Source organism: Lepus europaeus, chromosome 9 (genome assembly GCF_033115175.1).
Source record: "Lepus europaeus isolate LE1 chromosome 9, mLepTim1.pri, whole genome shotgun sequence".
NCBI classification, from domain to species: domain Eukaryota; kingdom Metazoa; phylum Chordata; class Mammalia; order Lagomorpha; family Leporidae; genus Lepus; species Lepus europaeus.
Genome location: NC_084835.1, coordinates 47,733,162 through 47,752,450, shown reverse-complemented (window position 1 = coordinate 47,752,450; position 19,289 = coordinate 47,733,162). Strand labels below are relative to the sequence as shown.

General features: G+C 50.2%; 1 protein-coding gene across 1 annotated transcript in view; it reads left to right on the top strand.

The window, feature by feature from the left end:
* Positions 1-10,244, top strand: part of PDZRN3 (PDZ domain containing ring finger 3) — a 255,168-nt gene extending 244,924 nt beyond the window's left edge. The window contains exons 6-10 of the mRNA XM_062201278.1: positions 2,204-2,302; positions 3,439-3,501; positions 5,565-5,666; positions 7,490-7,606; positions 8,307-10,244. Coding sequence (XP_062057262.1) covers positions 2,204-2,302; positions 3,439-3,501; positions 5,565-5,666; positions 7,490-7,606; positions 8,307-9,866 — 1,941 coding nt within the window. The 3' untranslated portion in view covers positions 9,867-10,244. The remainder of the gene's footprint in view (positions 1-2,203; positions 2,303-3,438; positions 3,502-5,564; positions 5,667-7,489; positions 7,607-8,306) is intronic.
* The last annotated feature ends 9,045 nt before the right edge of the window (positions 10,245-19,289 follow it).

The following is a 19,289-nucleotide window of genomic DNA, read 5'->3' as shown; positions in this document are numbered from 1 at the left end:
CATGTGTCTGGGTCACAAGAGCATGACAATGGTTAGGATATCTGTGTGACAGAGATTGGTTTTCCAAAGGATTTGGAAAGAGTTTGCCATTGTAGCTGAATATGGCCTATGACCCTTAATCCCTTGCATAGTATATTTCTCAGAAATGAGGAAACAAATGCCAATCTAACCAACCAAGTGATCGGAAATTAACAGGGTTTCATTATATGCAAAATTTACCCTATTGGCCGGCGCCGTGGCTCACTAGGCTAATCCTCCGCCTTGCGGCGCCGGCACACCGGGGCGCTGGATTCTGTCCCAGTTGCCCCTCTTCCAGGCCAGCTCTCTGCTGTGGCCAGGGAGTGCAGTGGAGGATGGCCCAAGTGCTTGGGCCCTGCACCCCATGGGAGACCAGAAGAAGCACCTGGCTCCTGCCATCGGATCAGCATGATGCTCTGGTCGCAGCACGCCGGCCGCGGCGGCCATTGGAGAGTGAACCAACGGCAAAGGAAGACCTTTCTCTCTGTCTCTCTCTCTCTCACTATCCACTCTACCTGTCAAAAAAAAAAAAAAAATTTACCCTGTTGCTAAACCTATGATTAGGAAGTCCTTAAATTAGTTAACATACCAATGTTAATTAATAAATATTAATAAAGGAATCCTACGAAGGGGTTGAAGTCTGCCCTCCCTGCCACAGTACCTTTGGGTTCGGGCCAGTAACCATCCTGCACTTAGCTATCGTCCTTCCAAGTGACTGAGGACCTCTGGAAGGCCGGGCACTGTGCTCAGTGCTCCATGCTCCGCATGCCTCCTCTTAGACTCCTCGCCCCACCGAGGCCAGAAGAAATGCGCGAGTCAGGAAACAGCCCTGGACAGAATCACCAGCCCATGCTCAAGTTGCCAGAAAGAGCCTGGGCTGGCGATCTGCACCCAGGTCTGCCTCTCTTTGTAGCCCCAACTCCGCACCACTGCATTGTACTGACAAGGTAGCAGCCTAAGATCTTTGCAGTCCTCACTTGAACCCAATGATGGGTGCCCAAGCTGTGAGACTAAAACCAGAGAGCCTCGTGCTGGCCACTGGGCCCCCGCTGCCTTGATACACTTGACCTGCCTTCTCTCCTCCTTGCCCTGAGGCTTTGGCCATATTCATCCAGGGCCTTTGCACCTGCTGCTCTTCTCCCACGGTTTTGGGTACCCTGCCTCTCAAGGGGAGGACTTAAGAACTATCTGCCATGTAACTGCTCTGAGCTTCTCCACATGACAGCTGCACCCTACCCTCCTACCCTTCAAGGTCCCCAAGAGAGGCCACTTAGAAGTGGTCCCCACAGACAGTAGACAAGGACCCCAGCTCAGGGTCCCTCCAGCTTTCCCGGTCGGTGAGCAGATGATAACACTGTAAAGTAGACTAAATAGGCTTCTGTGGGAAACTTAGCAGGCGGCCATCAAATGGGTCCCTAGGCTACAGCTGCAAAAACGTGGCAGAACAGGTGGAGAGGAACTTAGCCTGTGCACATCTCAGAAAACCCAGGGTGCTCGCCCGAGCCTCCCACAATTCTTCAACGTTCTGACTTCGTTCTCAAGTGCAGGCTAATTGGCAAATACAATAGCATCCTCTGTTCTCAGGCATCCCGTGTTTGGGCCTACTTTCCTTTTATCTTATTTAATTTGCAGTAATAGCAGCTAAAACTAATTTCTCCGCTGTAAATATCACAGCTGTTGTGGAAAGCATTAATTACACACTATCATGTTACCCTCCTTTCTTGGACCGATCTGTGTGTAATCTGCTTGCAAGTTCTATGACCATGACTATTAAGGAAACACAATGTGAAATCATCTTAACCCAACACGTTGGAAACATTTGCACTGCACTGGCTGGCTGGCTGGTTTGGGGTGTGGAAATACTCTTGTTTGTGGAAGACACTGAAAGAATGCTTTTTAAAAGCCCTACCCCAGAAGTCTTGACATTGAGTGAAATATGGGTAATTTTTCTTTGGGAGGATCAATAGAATAACTATTTTCAAAATGACTTTCTATTGACTGAAAGGTCAGGAACGCCCTGGGCATTGATCCCGTGTCCATAATCACGCTTTGTGTAGTAAGTTCTCCACAGTGGCACGCAGAGAAGTCCAGGTCATCATCTAAGCCAAATATTTTTAAAGTGTTTGACGTCCTCTTAGCCTTCGTGGCCTGCTGGCGCTCACCGGGAACACCCTTCTTTGTTTAGGAAGTAGATCTCTACCGAATGAACAGCCAGGACAAGCTCGGCCTCACGGTGTGCTACCGGACAGACGATGAAGATGACATTGGGATTTACATAAGTGAGGTACATGGGCCAGTTTTTTCCAACTATCCTATCGAGACCGAAAGGGTGTTTTTGCCCCTTTTCTGTGTTAACCAACCTTAACTCCAGCTCATCGAGTAAGCCTTTGGAAAGACATGGATGAATTACTTCGTCCCTTTAGCACACTCCATGGAGCTCTGTCTTCGCATGGGGTTAAGTTCCAGTGTCATCACATCAGACAGAATTACCCTTGAGAAGCGTGCGAATCGGCTATAAAATGGAGCCGTTTACATGGTTTTGTGTGTTCAGCCCCGAGGGAGCGGCAGATTCACATTTCCCAGCCCATGTTCACTGAGTGGAGTGGTAAATGGAATCACTTACGCTCTGCAAAGGCGCGTTCTCTCTGTTTTTCTGTTTCAGTGGAGTTCATAGATGGGAAATGCAACTCATGTGAACTTATCAAAGTACACAGATGGAGGCTGTTTTGATCTTCCTAGAAAAGACAGTGCAAAACACCAGTGCTTTACCATGCACTCCCATCCTGCCAAGCGAGGAAACCCAATTTTTTTTCAGGAAGTAAAATCTTATCTCAAAGGGATGAACTAAGAGATGTGTCTCCTAGGCCTAATTATCCCATTGGATGGACACTGCCTGTCTACCAAGTTCAAGTTGATCTAGCATGAATGCATTTAGGGGCAGCCCTTCCATACTGTATACCACTCGTCTTAAAGATCTTCTAGTGCTAGTTATTTTCCAAAATGTAATAGAAGTGCTATAAAAATATCAAGGGAGTCTTCCTAGTCAGCATCACAAATGATACCCTTGAACCCATTCTACATCATTGGTTTCATTTTCACCACTGTTTTTTTTTTTTTTTTTTTTTTTTGCAAGGCAGGTTGGCTATGCCTCTTCATCCCCCTGAGCTGGGCAGAGTCTGGGCACACTGTGGTATAACAAGGCTGCCACGCAGGGATCCAAGCAGAGACCCTGGAGAAGGCTTGGCAGCAGATCAGTCCATGCCTATATCTCTTTGCACGACACTTGTCCTTGTTTGTTTCTGTGACAGCAGAAACACAGCAACGAGCATGACTGGGTGTTAAGCGATGGCTTCTGGAATGTGCTGTTGTTCATTTTCGTGTGTGGCTGGCCGGTGCTGAGAGGTCTGCTGTGTGTTTCAGATCGATCCCAACAGCATCGCAGCCAAGGACGGGCGCATTCGAGAAGGAGACCGCATTATTCAGGTAGGTCTGCTTCTAACCGGTCGCCTCGCTGTGCTAACGGTAACTCAAGGGCTGAAAACGCAGAACAGGATACAGAACAGGGTCCACTACTCCAGGTGTGTAGCGAGGCCAGACAAGATAAATGAATGAGTAGGGGAAACTGGGCAGTAAGATGCAACAGGGAGTGGTGAGGCCTGAGACAAACTAGACGGAAGACGCCCCCCCCCCACCCCCCACACCCCACCCCCCACCCCCCGGCAGAACGCGAGCCAGCTGACATCATCTTCTCTGATTCTGGGGGAATCTTGCTGGTCTCGTGAACCAGGATGACTCCCAAGTTAGAGCTCTCTGAAAGATTAACTGTGGGTCAAACATTTTAAGGTGCGTCTTGTCCTTAAAATGGGAAGGACCATGTTTGGCAAGCTTAGCAAAATTGATTCAAGAATTCTTTTAAATTTCATGATTCGACGTTTAACAGTTCTGTGGAACAGCTTCTAGGGGTCGTTCTCCCAGTCTGTTTTGTGCTACTATAACAGAGTACCTGCTGCTGGGGATTTTATAAAGAAAAGAGGAGAGAGGATGGAAGTCCAGGACCGGGTGGCCCTATCTGCTCATATCCTCGGCTGAGAACCCCCTGGCTGTGTCGCAAGATGGTGAAGAAGTGGAAGGAGACATGGCCTCGTGTAGGAGTGCCCACTGTGTAGGGGAGCCTCGCTTGATAACAACCCATTCTGGACAGAACTGACTCCACAAGAGCAGCATTAACTCCTCCGAGGGTGCAGCCCCCCAGCCTAATAACCTCCCAGGAAGTCCCACTTCTTCAGGTTGTTCCCGCTCAGCAATGTCAGGCTGGGGACCAAGCTTCTAGCGCGCGAGCCTCTGGAAACACATTCAAACCGAATCCAGTCCCTGTCAGCTACTACTTCAGCAACAGTTCCTTCTGGTCCCAAAGCCGCCACCTTTTTTAATCTCCCAGAAATTGAGATTCTTGGCTTCATGGGGTCCCGCCAGGCTTAGCTTTTTACCACTTGTCACTCGTATTTTGTCATTTCTCATCCACCCTGTTTTTCTCATTGCATTCTTCACCATGAATAATTTTTATTCCCCATTTCCATTCTGTGTTTCTCCAGCCTTCACCTGGAATTTCAGTTGCTTAGGGAAAGTTAACTCCAACCTTCACCCCTGAAGGGTCAAAACCCTTTGCATCCTGTGTTTGGTTTTCCATGAGCCTTCACCATGGAGCATGGAAGCACTCTAGAAGGTGCCCCAGAGCATCCCCTGGGCTCCAGACTAGCTCCCTCCCACACCTCCATTGTCACAGCAACCCTACTTCCCCTTGGTAATGGTGACCTATCACCCCGAGTAGAGTCAACTCTTTTGCTACCTCGTGGTTCCCTGGTGTAAGAAATCACACGGGGACTCAGTTCCAATGCACAGGAATCATTGCTGTGTCCCCTGGAGGAAGCCTTTCCCCCGGGCACTTAGCCCTGCACAGCAGCAGAGTTCAGAAGTTATAAGGACACACAAGCCAAAAGGCTGCAAGAGGGCTCTCAGGTGTCATAGTGAGAGTGTCACTCCCAGTTGAGCCTTCAGCCTAAAGAAGTTCAAATTCCAAACACGGAACACAAAACCCCATGTATAATTCTACTCCCTTCTCTACTCTCAGCTTCTGTAAGGTCCATGTCAGATCTGTTGCTGCCTCTCCTCCCATATTATCCAAAAATATCTGCAGTAATGCCTTTCGTATCTTCCACTTGTCCTCCTGCCTAAACACAGTGTCTGATCACGCTGCTTAGATGTGCCCTCTGCGTAACATGCTGCTTTTTCTCAGTGTTACTCTGGGCGCCCGGCCCCTTCTGTTCACCGATGCACAGTGGCATCACGAACTGTACTTGGGCAGGCTCTCTCCCAGAGCTGACAAGTGCATCTAGTCCAAGCAAGCCTTCCCCAAATTCCAAGCTCCGTGGGATTCTCCGCCCAGCTGTGAGCAGGGGTTACAAACGCAGGCCTGAAGTAAGAATGATTCTGCGAGACCTCCTCATGCAATTTTCTATTCACCCCCACTTTTGTTTGTTCCCCCTAAGATCAATGGGATAGAAGTGCAGAACCGCGAAGAGGCAGTGGCCCTTCTAACCAGCGAGGAAAACAAGAACTTCTCACTGCTGATTGCAAGGCCTGAACTCCAGGTGAGTCGGCTTCCTGCAAACGCACCTGGAACTTTATTACTAAGATCAAAACCCCACGTCTCCAGCGCTGTAGAACAGCAACTGAGTATCCACTCTGAACCTGCAGTGCTTTGCACCCTGGCAAGGAAGTCACACTGGCAGTGACTTAGAATCCGGTTTGTGGTTTAACCATTTAAGGAGGGCACTGGCTCCCACCTGAGCACTCACACTGCAGGCCCAGCAGGCTCATTAGTGCAGGGATCTCAGGGAAGGAAAAGGAAAGGAAACTTCCTGGAATGGAAAACACAGCCCAGGGGCATGACCAGCAGGATGCCCGACACATGTCCCAGCCTGCGTCTGTATGGGTCGTGATTATAACAGGAGAGGGAGGGATGGGGGGAATTGAAATGGCTCCTTCAAAACTGAAAGAAATGCTGATTGATGAGTGACTGACCCTCAGCGACCACCTAACACATGGCAGGCCCTGTGCTCCTGCCTGACTGGTGTTCCCAGGGGTTCCCAAGGAGCCCAGAGAGACCCAGGATGGGATTCGGGCCCCAGCAGTCTGGTTCAGAAGACGCTGGGCTGCGATATCTCCTTCCACGGAAAGGACCCTGGACGCATGCCCGCTGGCCCTCCCCATCTGTCTAGTTAGGGTGGCCATCATGCGGGATCCGGGGCAGGAGCTGTCTTTAGATTTGAAAAGCCAAGTGGAAAGTAACCAGCGGCATACAGGGCGTCTGATTCACTGGCGCTGGTAGGGCCATGAGCGCCAAGGGTACATCAGCGGTGACCTCATCAAGGGCCAGCAGACTTTCTCTTAAAGGGCCAGAAGACAAGAGCTGGCTGGACTTGGCTGGCCAGACAGTCTGGGCTGCAGCTGCTAGGCGCTGACTCCCGTTGTGCAGAACAGCCAAAGCCGATACAGAAACAAATGGGTGTGGCTCTGTTTGATTTTCTGTCTTTAAACAAAACAAGCGCCGGGCCCACGGGCTGTACATCGTCAACCCCTGAAGAGTCTGCTCTTTTTGAGGGGCCTGATGAAAGGGTTATTCTTGTCCAGGCCAAACACTTACTTTAGTAGACCTGCTTTTGTCACAAAGAACTCTTTTGAGTTTCTCTTTGGGGCCTGCTCAATCCGTGTGTGGTCCAGCAAGCAGGAGGCCTGGCTGGCCCCACCTGACCCTGCCACACAGACAGCCTGTTGGACTCACTCCCAGCAGCTGATGCAGAGGAAAGAGTGTCTCCTGCAAAACACACAGCGGGCACCAGAGACTTCCCCAGATGTGATGTGGGGTTGGCGGTCTCTTATTTGAAGATTTACTCTATTTATCTGAATGGCAGAATTACAGAGAGAGAGAGGGAAAGACAGAGTGAGAGAGAGATCTTCCATCCACTGGTTCACTCCCCCAAATAACCACAACAGCCAAGGCTGGGCCAGGGATGAAGCCAGGAGCCTGGAACTCCATTCTGGTCTCCCACTTGAAGGGCAGGGGCCCAAGCACTTGGACCATCCTCTGCTGCTTTCCAGGAGCATTAGCAGGGAGCTAGAATAGAAGTACAGCAGCTGGGACTTGAACCAGTGCTTGGACATGGGATGCTGGCATTGCAGGCAGCAGCTTAACCCTCGGCGCCACAGTGGCAGCCCAGCGGAGGGCTCAGGAGTGGGTGGCTTCCCAACCTGCAGCAAAAACAAGGGGCACACTGCACTGGAAGGACTCCTGGAGGGAGCCCCAAAATATTTTCCTCCAGGGTAATGTCCTTTCTTTTAACAAAGAAATCAATAACAATGAAAGCAAAAGGAAACTTACAAGGCACATGTTGGCTACTGCTTCCCCCTGCAGCTGGATGAGGGTTGGATGGACGATGACCGGAACGACTTCCTGGATGACCTGCACATGGACATGCTGGAGGAGCAACACCACCAGGCCATGCAATTCACCGCCAGTATGCTCCAGCAGGTAACACCGGCCACGACCCCTCACCCCACTCCCTGCCCAGCTGCACCAAGGAGGCTGCTCCCTCCATCTCCCTCCCTGATCCTAAGACCCAGAAACCCACCGACCTGAAAGACCTCAAGAGAACAGATTAAGTGCTTTCTCCTGGAGCACGAGGGAGCTGCAAGCTGATACTCTCCATGAGCGAGCTTTTAACAGCTGACCTTCTGAGAGCGGTTTGCAATGCACATGTGCTAGCGTTAAGGTGCAGCGGGGAAAATAAAGCGCTGTTTGCAGAAGCAGAGCCATTCCCTGTTTAACCTGAGCTGCTAAGAGCTCCCGACTGTGCCACTATCCTTTGTCTGAGTCATAATCACCCAGCGGAGTCCCCTATGAGCTAATGGAGGCCAGTTATGCAGCCTGCTACCCAAGGACGGGTCGTCCAGTAGTTCAGCCGTTCACTAAAGGTGACAGCTACCCCGCACTGACAGTGAGACAACTGGGCCACAGTGTAAGGATTAGAGACACCCAGGGAGACAGGAGGAGGGCGGGTGCATTCCAGTCCTGCCCTCAGAGGCTGCTCCCCAGGCTTGGAAGTGGGGAGCTGCCCTACCCAGGAAGGTTGGCCTTCAGGGGAAAGTCGGGCAGGACCTGCGTCCCCTCCACTGCCACTTCTCGCCGCTTTCGGCAATGATCGTTTGTTCCTGTGGTTTCCCTTGTGCAGAAGAAACATGAGGAGGACGGCGGGACCACAGACACCGCCACCATCCTGTCCAACCAGCACGAGAAGGACAGCGGCGTGGGGCGCACGGACGAGAGCACGCGCAACGACGAGAGCTCCGAGCAGGAGAACAACGGCGACGACGCCACGGCGGCGCCCGCCGCGGCGCTGCCAGGCCACAGGAAACTCACCTGCAGCCAGGACACCCTGGGCAGCGGCGACCTGCCCTTCAGCAACGAGTCCTTTGTGTCTGCCGACTGCACGGACGCCGACTACCTGGGGATCCCGGTGGACGAGTGCGAGCGCTTCCGCGAGCTCCTGGAGCTCAAGTGCCGGGCGGGCGGCGCCGGGCCCTGCAGCCCCTACTACGCCGGCAGCGGCCTGGACGCCGCCAAGAGCGACCCCGAGAGCGTGGACCAGGAGCTGGCGCTGCTCAACGAGGAGCTGCGCAGCATCGAGCTCGAGTGCCTGAGCCTGGCGCGCGCGCACCGGGCGCCGCCGCTGCGCGAGCCGGGCCGGGAGCCCTGGGCGCTGCCCCACGGCGGCCTGCGCGCCTGCACGGCGGGCGCCGACGCGCGCCGCCGCGAGCTCTCCGACATCACCGAGCTGCCGGAGAGGTCCGACAAGGACAGCTCGAGCGCCTACAACACGGGCGAGAGCTGCCGCAGCACCCCGCTCGCCCTAGAGATCTCGCCCGACAACTCCCTGCGGAGGGCGGTCGACGGCCTGGGCCGCCCGCGCGGTGACAGCGCCACCGAAGCCCCCGGGCCGGCCGCCAACAGCCTGCTGGCCATCACCGAAGACCCCGAGGTCGGCTCCCCAACCTATGGCCCCGCGGCCACAGAGCCGGGCCCCGGCCAAGCCCTGGAGGGCCACGAGCGCCGGGCGGCCGATGGCAGCCGCAGCCCCGCGAGCAGCCCGACGCCGGGCCCCGCGCACGCGGCCTCGTGCCCGCACTCGCCCTACAAGCACGCGCACATCCCGGCGCACGCGCGCCACTACCAGAGCTACATGCAGCTGATCCAGCAGAAGTCGGCCGTGGAGTACGCGCAGAGCCAGGTGAGCCTGCTGAGCGTGTGCAAGGACCTGGGCTCCGCGGGCGCGTCGGAGCCGAGAATGCAATGGAAGGTGAAGGTGCGCAGCGACGGCACGCGCTACATCACCAAGCGGCCGGTGCGCGATCGCCTGCTGCGCGAGCGCGCGCTCAAGATCCGCGAGGAGCGCAGCGGCCTCACCACGGACGACGACGCGGCCAGCGAGCTCAAGACCGGGCGCTACTGGAGCAAGGAGGAGCGCAAGCAGCACGTGGTGCGCGCACGCGAGCAGCGGCGCCGGCGCGAGCTCATGATGCAGAGCCGCCTGGACTGCCTGCGCGAGCAGCACGCGGCCGACGAGCGGCGCGAGCTGAGCATCCTGGAACTGAGCCACAAGAAGATGATGAAGAAGCGCAACAAGAAGATCTTCGACAACTGGATGACCATCCAGGAACTGCTCACGCACGGCACCAAGTCGCCGGACGGCACGCGAGTGTACAATGCCTTCCTGTCGGTGACGACGGTATAATCGGCGGCGCCTCCTTCGCGCGCGTGCAAGAGAGACCACCCCCGGTGGTGCGGAGAGATTCCTGCCTCGTTCAATGCGGCAAGCTCCTGTATATACGACAAGCGCGGCCGTCGTGTGTATAGTCCAGACGGGCCACCCCCTCCCCAGCGCCGGGTGCCATAGCTCTATTTTAAGTGGAGGGGCAAAACGCCCTTTTCCTACCTGGGAGGTGGATATGGACAGCTTTTTGCAAATAGCGGTTGTACTTTTTTACTTGGTACCTTTTACATAAAAGTGTTTAAATTTCAGAAAGATCTTTTATTAAGCATACTTTCACAGAATAATTTGTTTAAAACTATATTCATATGAGAAAAACGCGCTTCCCCCCCCCCCCCCCCGCCTAAAACACAAATAACAATCGCTGGTCTGTATTTTTAATGGAACCCCTATTTTATAACGTTCCTTTGTTGAATGTGTTTCATACGAGTGACCATTAATATATTATTTAGGTCGAAGTTTCAACCCATAGCCACCGAAGGCTGTGGTTAAGGAGCGAATGCACGGAACCGAACCAGCAGTGTTGAGAGTTGGGATGTGCATTTCAACATTCTTCCGCTCAAGGTTCCCCGGAGAGTATAAAGGTTTTATTGGAACCCGGAATATAACGCGGCTTTTTGGCAGTTGCAGGCATGTTTGCAAATAATGCAGCCGATGGAAGAATTTGCATGGAAAGGAGACAGTTTGTGGAATTTCAAGTGCTCATTGTAGTAAACCTTTGCTTTGTAGATTTGAAGGCACAGACTTATACAAGCAAGTTCATGAAATCATGATTAGTTACAAACATTAAGTAAAATGAAGTTAAAATAAATTATTATTTTCTATTTGATATGTTTGGATGTGATTTCTCATTTTGCAGTCGTGCTTATAAAATAAAAGCCTTTTGCAGTGTTTATTTACCCCCCACCCCCAACCCCACCCCCCGGTCGTATTACCTGCTGCCTTGGAAGGATTTAAGTCTTTCAGACAATCTGATTCCTTCAATCAGACTGGAACCCAATGACAGATATAAAGCCAAGGACTAGCAGTGCAGAATAAGGAATCAAATTCGTGTAATCCTGCATTCTGACTGCCTGTCTTACAGAACGCTTCAACCTGGCCCAGGATCCTATAAACAAGAATGGTTACAACAAGTTTATCAATCAAGGTCATGTTTACCGTGAAATCTCATTGGTTCATTGCAGCCATTACGGCCTGCCAGGAATAAGTAAGAGGCTGGGTAGTAGGGTCCAGCTTTCCTTTTCTAACACGTAGCTGTGTAAATCAGACAATGTTTTCCTAGAGTAACAGGGGTCGCCAGAGTGGGTGGGCTCCAAAAGGGGTATCTTTCGGATTACAGCAACTGCCAGGGTTCTAAGTAATGAGTGTGCTATAAATTGTTCCCTGATTACAGGGTTTACACCAATTTTTCAGCTATATCACCTACTGAAAAATAAGAATAGGAATGACATCATTTTCTTTTGCCGTGATGACAGGCACGGATCTGGCTCACTCGCTGATCCAACTGATGTTCTGATTGCAATGACCTGCTGGTTCAGGCGTCTCGGAGATAGACCCTGTTAGAGCCAAAACTCTCCTTTGGGGCCAGGATCTTGAGACAAATTAGTACCCATACATATAATAAAGCAACTTAATAAAACACTGAAATACTTACTCCTCACTGTTAAGATGTCTGTTCGTCACTCCCCCAGAACCACACATTGCTAAGATAATTAGGTCTATTGCATCATTCTAATCAACCCTCAGAGGTGCAGTTTTTGACCAGTGGACTGTTCTAGCCATGGTTTTCCAATGCTCTCCAAGATCAACTTACAACAGAATCAGACCCTTAGTTCTCAAGACAAGGTCTCCCACACGGGTGCAGAGGCCCAAACACTTGGGCGGTCCTTTGCTGCTTTTCCCAGGTGATTAGCAGGGAGGCTGATCAGAAGTGGAGCAGCCAGGACGTGAACAGTGCCCATATGGGATGCTGGCACTGCAGGCAGTGGCTTTAACCACTATGCTGCAGCCCAGCCCTGGAAATCATCACTTTGTTAATGACAGAGATGAACACTCAAATGCAGCTCATTAGTAACCAGACTGGGATTTGAATTCAGAACCCAGCACATGATGCCACAGCTCTTATCACCCCCTACTCAGGAGAGTAGTAGCTCTCATGTGCGCAGTTAACAAACGTGCAGTCAATCCTGCGCCCTCAACCACGAAATAAATGCGTGCCACAAGTGAATGCCCCAGAGTGAGCATGGGCCAGGAAACAGAAATCTGCTGTCTGAGCTCCGGGGCGCCTGACAACACAAGCATTTCTGAGCTGCTGGTCCAGGTGAGGGATTTGCCTGAGTAACAGTGATGAGATGATTTACAACTTTTATTCTCATGGGTGGGAAATCCTAGCATTGGTGCAAACAACGTGCACTACAACCAACAGAACTTTCCACCACCTCTGTTGCCTATACTTGATTTCCTGGGCCCATTTAAGAATCTGATGGAAGCTACCAAGTTCTCTCTGTGGTGAAAAAAATGTCCTTACAGTGAATAAAATGCAAATAAATTGCATATCATTTTGGAAGGTTTATTGTGCCCAACTGAATTTGCTAACTCTAAGAGCTTATTTTTCAAGCCTTTTTAAAAAATTGCAGTCACTTCTACAATTTGATTTTAATGCCCACTTTTAATATCAAAAAGTACATTTTCCCTATTAGAACCATAATGTTTAAAGCAATTAAAATTCAACGAACCACTATTGCCTCTACTCTTCCAATAATTGGCATAAATGGGTTTTTTTCATGGCTAAATACATCCAGGAAGGATGAGTGCAGATTCTCCATAGGGGCTTCTCCACCAACTGGATGACTCAAGCTTAATTCTAACACACAGAAGGTAGGAAAGGGGAATTCATGAGTCATCTAAAGCTACACTGTTCAGGACAGCTGTCACATCTGGCCATTAAGCTTAAAATACGGTCAGTCCAGGGGGTGGGCATTTAGCCTGGCAGTTAAGACGTCTGTGTCCCATCTTGGGTTCAGCTCGTGGCTCCAGCTTTCCGACAGTGCATCCTGGGAGGCACCAGTGATGGCTCAAGTCCTTGCCTGGATTGAGTTCCCAGCTAACAGCTTCAGCCCCAGACCAGCCCTGGCCATTGCACCCATTTGGGAAGTAAACCATCAGAGGGGAGCTGTCTCAGTCTCTCTGACTCTCAGATAAATAAATAATTTTTTTTTTAATTTCACACTTTAGGCTGGCGCCGCGGCTCACTAGGCTAATCCTCCGCCTTGCAGCGCCGGCACACCGGGTTCTAGTCCCGGTCTGGGCGCCGGATTCTGTCCCGGTTGCCCCTCTTCCAGGCCAGCTCTCTGCTATGGCCAGGGAGTGCAGTGGAGGATGGCCCAGGTGCTTGGACCCTGCACCCCATGGGAGACCAGGATAAGCACCTGGCTCCTGCCATCGGATCAGCGCGGTGCGCCGGCCGCAGCGTGCCAGCCGCGGCGGCCATTGGAGAGTGAACCAATGGCAAAGGAAGACCTTTCTCTCTGTCTCTCCCTCTCACTGTCCACTCTGCCTGTCAAAAAAAAAAATTTTTTTTTTACACTTGGTGAAAATTGAAATATTCTAAGAAAGTGGATTTTAAAGACCTAGTGTTGCAAAAACAATGTAAACTGATACTTTTAATGCATGCTGAAATAACATTTTGCATGTGTTAGCTTAAGTCATATGCATAATATCATTTCACCTTTTACTTTTTAAAGTGATTACTAGAAAAGTTCATATTACATAAATGGCTCCTATAATACCTGTACTTCCATCAAACAGCACTGATCCATGGGATATAGGGCGCATATGTAGAAGCCACTTGAGCTCCTCATCTCAGTAAATCTTCGGGGCAATTCTGCAAGGCAAGGTGGTCTGATCAACAGTGTAGACCCCGATAAAGAACTGTGGCCAGTGAGTGGAGAGATGTGATTTGAATTCGTATCTGCCTGATGTCAAATCCTTTCTCTCCCACCACGATGCCTCCATGTACTCCAGCAGCAACTCCAAGTACGTTGAGATTATGCTAATATGTGTTACATAGTCATGATTACAATAAAAGAAATTGTTTCAAAGTCAATAGGCATTTCACTCAGTTCCCTTGGAGTTCTAAATTACAGAAAATCCCAACTCTCTTGGCAAGAACGCACGACAACGCATAAAAATACAGGAATGAAGCTTTTCATCTTTTAAATGAAAACAGGAGCTCTTGAATAGCACGAAGCACAGATATGATGAGGAAGAACTGTGCATCGCCTAGGGAATACTAGTTGAAGAACTAATTAAGATTATAAACTGAAGGATGAAAATTAACCAAATAATTGTCTCCTTGTAGCCTTCAGAAGTAGGTTACAGGTTACGTGTTAGCGAAAGTGCCAAATCCAAGGAAGCAAACACGGTTCCGCCACCAGCCACTGCAACCCTCCCTTTTATTTCTGTTTCCCAGTTGTTTTCAGTGTTTTAGGATTTCTGTGGTGCATCAACTAATTAAAAAGAAATCACTAAAGCCGAGATAAGATGCAAGAATTCTTGTGGCAAATGCTGTAGTCTTCAGTTTTGATTAAATGCGAATTCCCTTAAGCAGTTACAGAACAAAGTATGGGTCTTTGGGTTTCATTCAAATGGGTTTTTCTGCTCAAATGATCCATTTTTCTTTAGCTTCCAGTAGCAACTAGTCCCGAAGGAGCACGGTGTCTACAGGGGTTCTACCAGGGTTTTTTTCCTTTCAATGACAGAAAGCTGACCTCCGTGCACTTGGCATCTTTCTAAAATGAAAAAGGGAGAATTAATGACCCTTCTTTCAAGGGGACTGTTGCAAATTTAAACTTGCTCATCAATTTACTTGCCCAAATCCTCAAAATGCAAACGACGCTCCCCGGAGTCACTAAAAAATGTACTAGGGTTAAGCTGGATGGGGCAGTTAACCCTGCAGCCATCCCAACCACTCTGGGTTTTGTTTTTGCTTTGGTTTGATTTAAGATTTATTTATTGGCACTGACGCTGTAGTGCAGCGGGTTAAGCCACTGCCTGCCTATGGACACCTGTTCAATTCCCACTTGCTCCACTTTCAATCCAGCTCCCTGCTATTACACCTGGTAATTCAGCAGAGGATGGCCAAAGTGCCTGGACATCTGCACCCTCATGGGAGACCCAGAAGAAGCTCCTGGCTCCTGGCTCCTGGCTTCAGTCTGGCCAGCCCTGGCCGTTGTGACCATTTGGGGAGTGAACCAGTAGATGGAAGACCTCTCTTTATCTCTCTCTCTCTCTGCCTCTCCCTATTTCTCTCTGTAACATTGCCTTTCAAATTAATAAAAAAATTAAATCTTAAAAAAGATTTATTTATTTATTTGAAAGGGAGAGACAGAGAGAAACATCTTCCATCTGCTAGATCACTCCCCAAATGGCTGCAACAACCAGGAGACTTGGCCAGACTTCAGCCAGGAGCCTAGAACTCCATTCGGGTCTCCCATGTGGGTGGCAGAGACCCAAGTATTTGAGTCATCATCTGCTGCTTTCCTAGGAGAGTTAGCAGGAAGTTGGGTCCGAAGCAGAGTAGCCAGGACTCAAACAAGCTCACCAATGTAGGATGCTAATGTCCCAAGCAGGGACTTAACCCACTGCACCACAAATGCTGGCCCCGGCCATTGTGACTTTGGTTGAGCAATTTTAGCTCCAAGGAGTCATGACAAATCTTCACACGTCCAGTGGCCACGTTGGAAGCTCGCGGGATTGCTTCGCCAGCGGTTACTGCGTATTCGCTCTGTGCAGGGCTGTGGGGCTCCTCTTGGAGCTCACAGTCTAGAGGGAAAGCAGAGAGTAATGCAGTCATCTCACAAGTACTTAGCAAAATTCCAACAGAGCTGGAGTGGGGGCAGATGGCAAGCCAGTACCAGCTGTGCTTGAGGAAGTTCTCCCAGAAAACCACTACAGTTGATCGAAGAGCCAATAGCTACAAGCGAGTCAACTAGGCAAAGGCAGCAGGAAACAGCACGTGCAAAGGCCCGGAGGTGGGAGTCATCGGTCTTATTTGAAACAAAAGCAGAAGGCACAGCTTGGGCTCAGACAACAGTGCAGAGGAGAAGCGAGACAATGGTGTGTAACCAGGTGGGAGGAGCTCAGCAGAAGCCGAGCTACTGTGCAACCATAAATACCCTCTGGGCACAGCCAACATTCACTGAGCACTAACAGTGCTAGGAAAGAAAGTACGCTAAATGGTTTTCACGGGCCAAGCCCCTTAACCAAAAATAACCTAGGAGCTGGGTGGGATTGTCCTCATTGTTTTACACATAAAGAAGCACAGGCAGCTTAGAGAGGCAGCCAGTGGCCTGGGGAAAAGTGAAACCAGCTCTTTCTGACCTCACTCCATCTCAGTGCTGGGAAGAGGCACCTCCACAACAGGCCACTCCTGGATCTCACCTTAGGGAAGGCTCAGGGATCCCTGGGTCCCTGCGGTGACCTTTTCCCCACTCAAGGCTCACTCCAGGTATAACCATGCTGCTCCTCCTTTCTAAGCACCAGCAGACGTTAAACCTAACCGACCTGAGTCAGCTCGCTTCTCCGAAGTCAACCGAGTTGCACAGAACACTGTTCCCTCTCCAGGGCTCTGTTCTCCATCACTCAGCATGAGGCAAACAGAGCCCATCTTCCCATGTTCCCACCTAAAGCCCTTCCTACCTGTACTGCCCGGGGGGAGTACTGAGCGTATGGGATGAGCCCAGGGAATACCTACCCTTCGTGGTGGTTTTAGGGACACATAGCAGCCCCTGAAACACCTCCTCTCCTGAACTGTGCCTGGCTGGGCTGTGTCAAGTAAAGTGGGCAACTCCACATGGAAGTGGGGGCTTTGCACCCCAGCTGCCACCCACTCAACCCCTCCTTCCATCATCAGTAGAGGTTGCAAGGTTCCAAAGGCACTGAACAGCCACGTTCATTAAAAAAAAGTTTCTTGGCACTGTAAACTGAGAACACACAAAACACAGCAGGGCTAAATAAATTCCTAATTAATTGTAATTTAAGCTTTTCCATTTTCTGAGAGGCAGGGGGTTGAAGACATGGAATGTGGGCTTTGCAAATGCCTGACAGTTACTCAGAACAAACAAAGCCCGCCTGATGAGTCTTAGAGCAGCTGCAGAAAGGTGATGGGGCTCCAAGAGGAAAACGAGTTGCTATAAACCATCTGCACCAGTGACCTGGGCCTTCCGAAGGTGCCAATTTAAACTGAGATGGTGCTGCTTCAGAAAGGGGACATGTGGCTCTCTGGATTCCAGGCCACCCATATTTTAAGTGATACTCTGTAAGAGGCTTCTATTTGACCAATTTATTTTCAGATTTATTTCCTTATTTGAAAGTTACAGAGAGAGAGAGAGAGAGAGAGAGAGAGAGAGGTCTTCCAACCACTGGTTCACTCCCCAATTGGCCACAACGACCGGAGCTGCACCGATCCAAAACCAGGAGCCAGGAGCTTCTTCTGGGTCTCCCACACAGATACAGGGGCCCAAGTCCCATCTTCTACTGCTGTCCTAGGACATAGCAGAGAGCTAGATCGGAAGTAGAGCAGCCAGGACTTGAACCGGCGTCCATATGGGATGCCGGCACTGCAGGTGGCAGCTTACCTGCTACGCCACCATGCCAGTCCCATATTTGACCAATTTTTAAAACCAGCTGCTAAATATGGCTCTTCCTGACCTAGTCTTTACAAGAATGAGGACTGTCTCTATCTTTTTGTCCATCAACCTCCCACTTTCTGTTTTAAAAAAGATTTATTTATTTATTTGAAATGCCAAGTGAGACACACACACACATACACACACATACACACAGAGAGAGAGAGAGAGAGAAGGAGGTGGGGAGAGAAAGGGAGAGATTCTCCATCCACTGGTTCACTTCCAAAATAGCCCAACGGCTAGAGCTGGTCTGGGCTGAAGCCAAGGGCCCAGAACTCCATTTGCATCTCCCACATGGGTGGCAGGGGCCCAAGCACTTGGGCCATCATCTTCAGCTTTCCCAGGCACATTAGCAGGAAGCTGGATCAGAAGTGGAGCAGCAGGAACAACACTCCAATATGGCTGGCTATACAAGCCTCACAAATGGCAGCTGAACCTGCTGCATCACAACGCAAGCCCCCAACACTTCTACTGTCCCCCTTTTTTCATCAGAGTCAGTTCTCCAATGCCTTCTCAAAATATCACAATCTTACTTCACTTATGAACAAGGTGCAATTTACAAATGAGACTTGGAGTATATTCCTTCATTACCACCAGGCTTAATTCCAAAAGAAAGATGTACATTGTTACATAGTTTTGCACCTAGAACCCAGGCCAAATATTGAACTTGTAGCTTGAAACTCAGAAGAGTGCACTAAATGAATACTCAGCTTATCTGAAGAGAAAAGATTTGCAAGGGAGGCCCATTTACTACAAAAGTCAAGCTCTGCGATCAAGGTCCTGCCACGTGGTGAGCCAGGATGTATACCCTTCAGATGTGTGTTGGGAAATCTCAGCACTCAGAGCCCCAAAACAATCAGTCAGGAGCTCATACGATACCAAAGCACCTTCTCGTTACTTATTTTTGACACAGACGCCCTTTTACAATTCCAGAGAAAGTTACAGAGCGTGCACACAATGCTGCATCGAATATGGGAGACTCACAGACTCGCCATGCTGCATTAAGCAAAGAGACAATAAATGATGATTCAATTTCCTAGTCCAAAAAGTCATCTCCATGAACTGGGACTTGGCAATAGATTCTTAGAGAAGACACCCAGAGCACAAGCAGCAAAAGCAAAAATAAATAAATTAGACTGGGGGAAAGGGGCGGGCACTGTGGCATAGCAGGTAAAGCAGCTGCCTGCAGTGCCAGCTTCCCATATGGGCGCCAGTTCGAGTCCCGGCTGCTCCACTTCCGATCCAGCTCTCTGCTATGGCCTGGGAAAGCAGTAGAAGATGGCCCAACTTGGGCCCCTGCACCTGTGTGGGAGATCCAGAAGAAGCTCCTGGCTCTTGGCTTCGGATCTGTGCAGCTCCGGCCATTACGGTCAATTGGAGAGTGAACCAACGGATGAAAGACCTCTCTCTCTCTCTCTCTCTCTCTCTCTCTCTCTCTCTCTATCTCTCTGCCTTTCCTTCTTTCTCTGTGTAACTCTTTCAAATAAATAAATAAATAAGACAAATCTTTGTACACCAAAGGGCATTCTGAAGAAAGTGAAAAGACAACCTATTGGATGAAAAGTGCAAACCATGTAACTGATGGGGGTCTAGCACTAACAGTATATAGTCTCCAGCCACTTCAGATTAGAGGCCCACCTTGACCCAACTCAGCAACAAAATGATAACCCAGTTAAAACATAATCAAAGGGCGCCACTC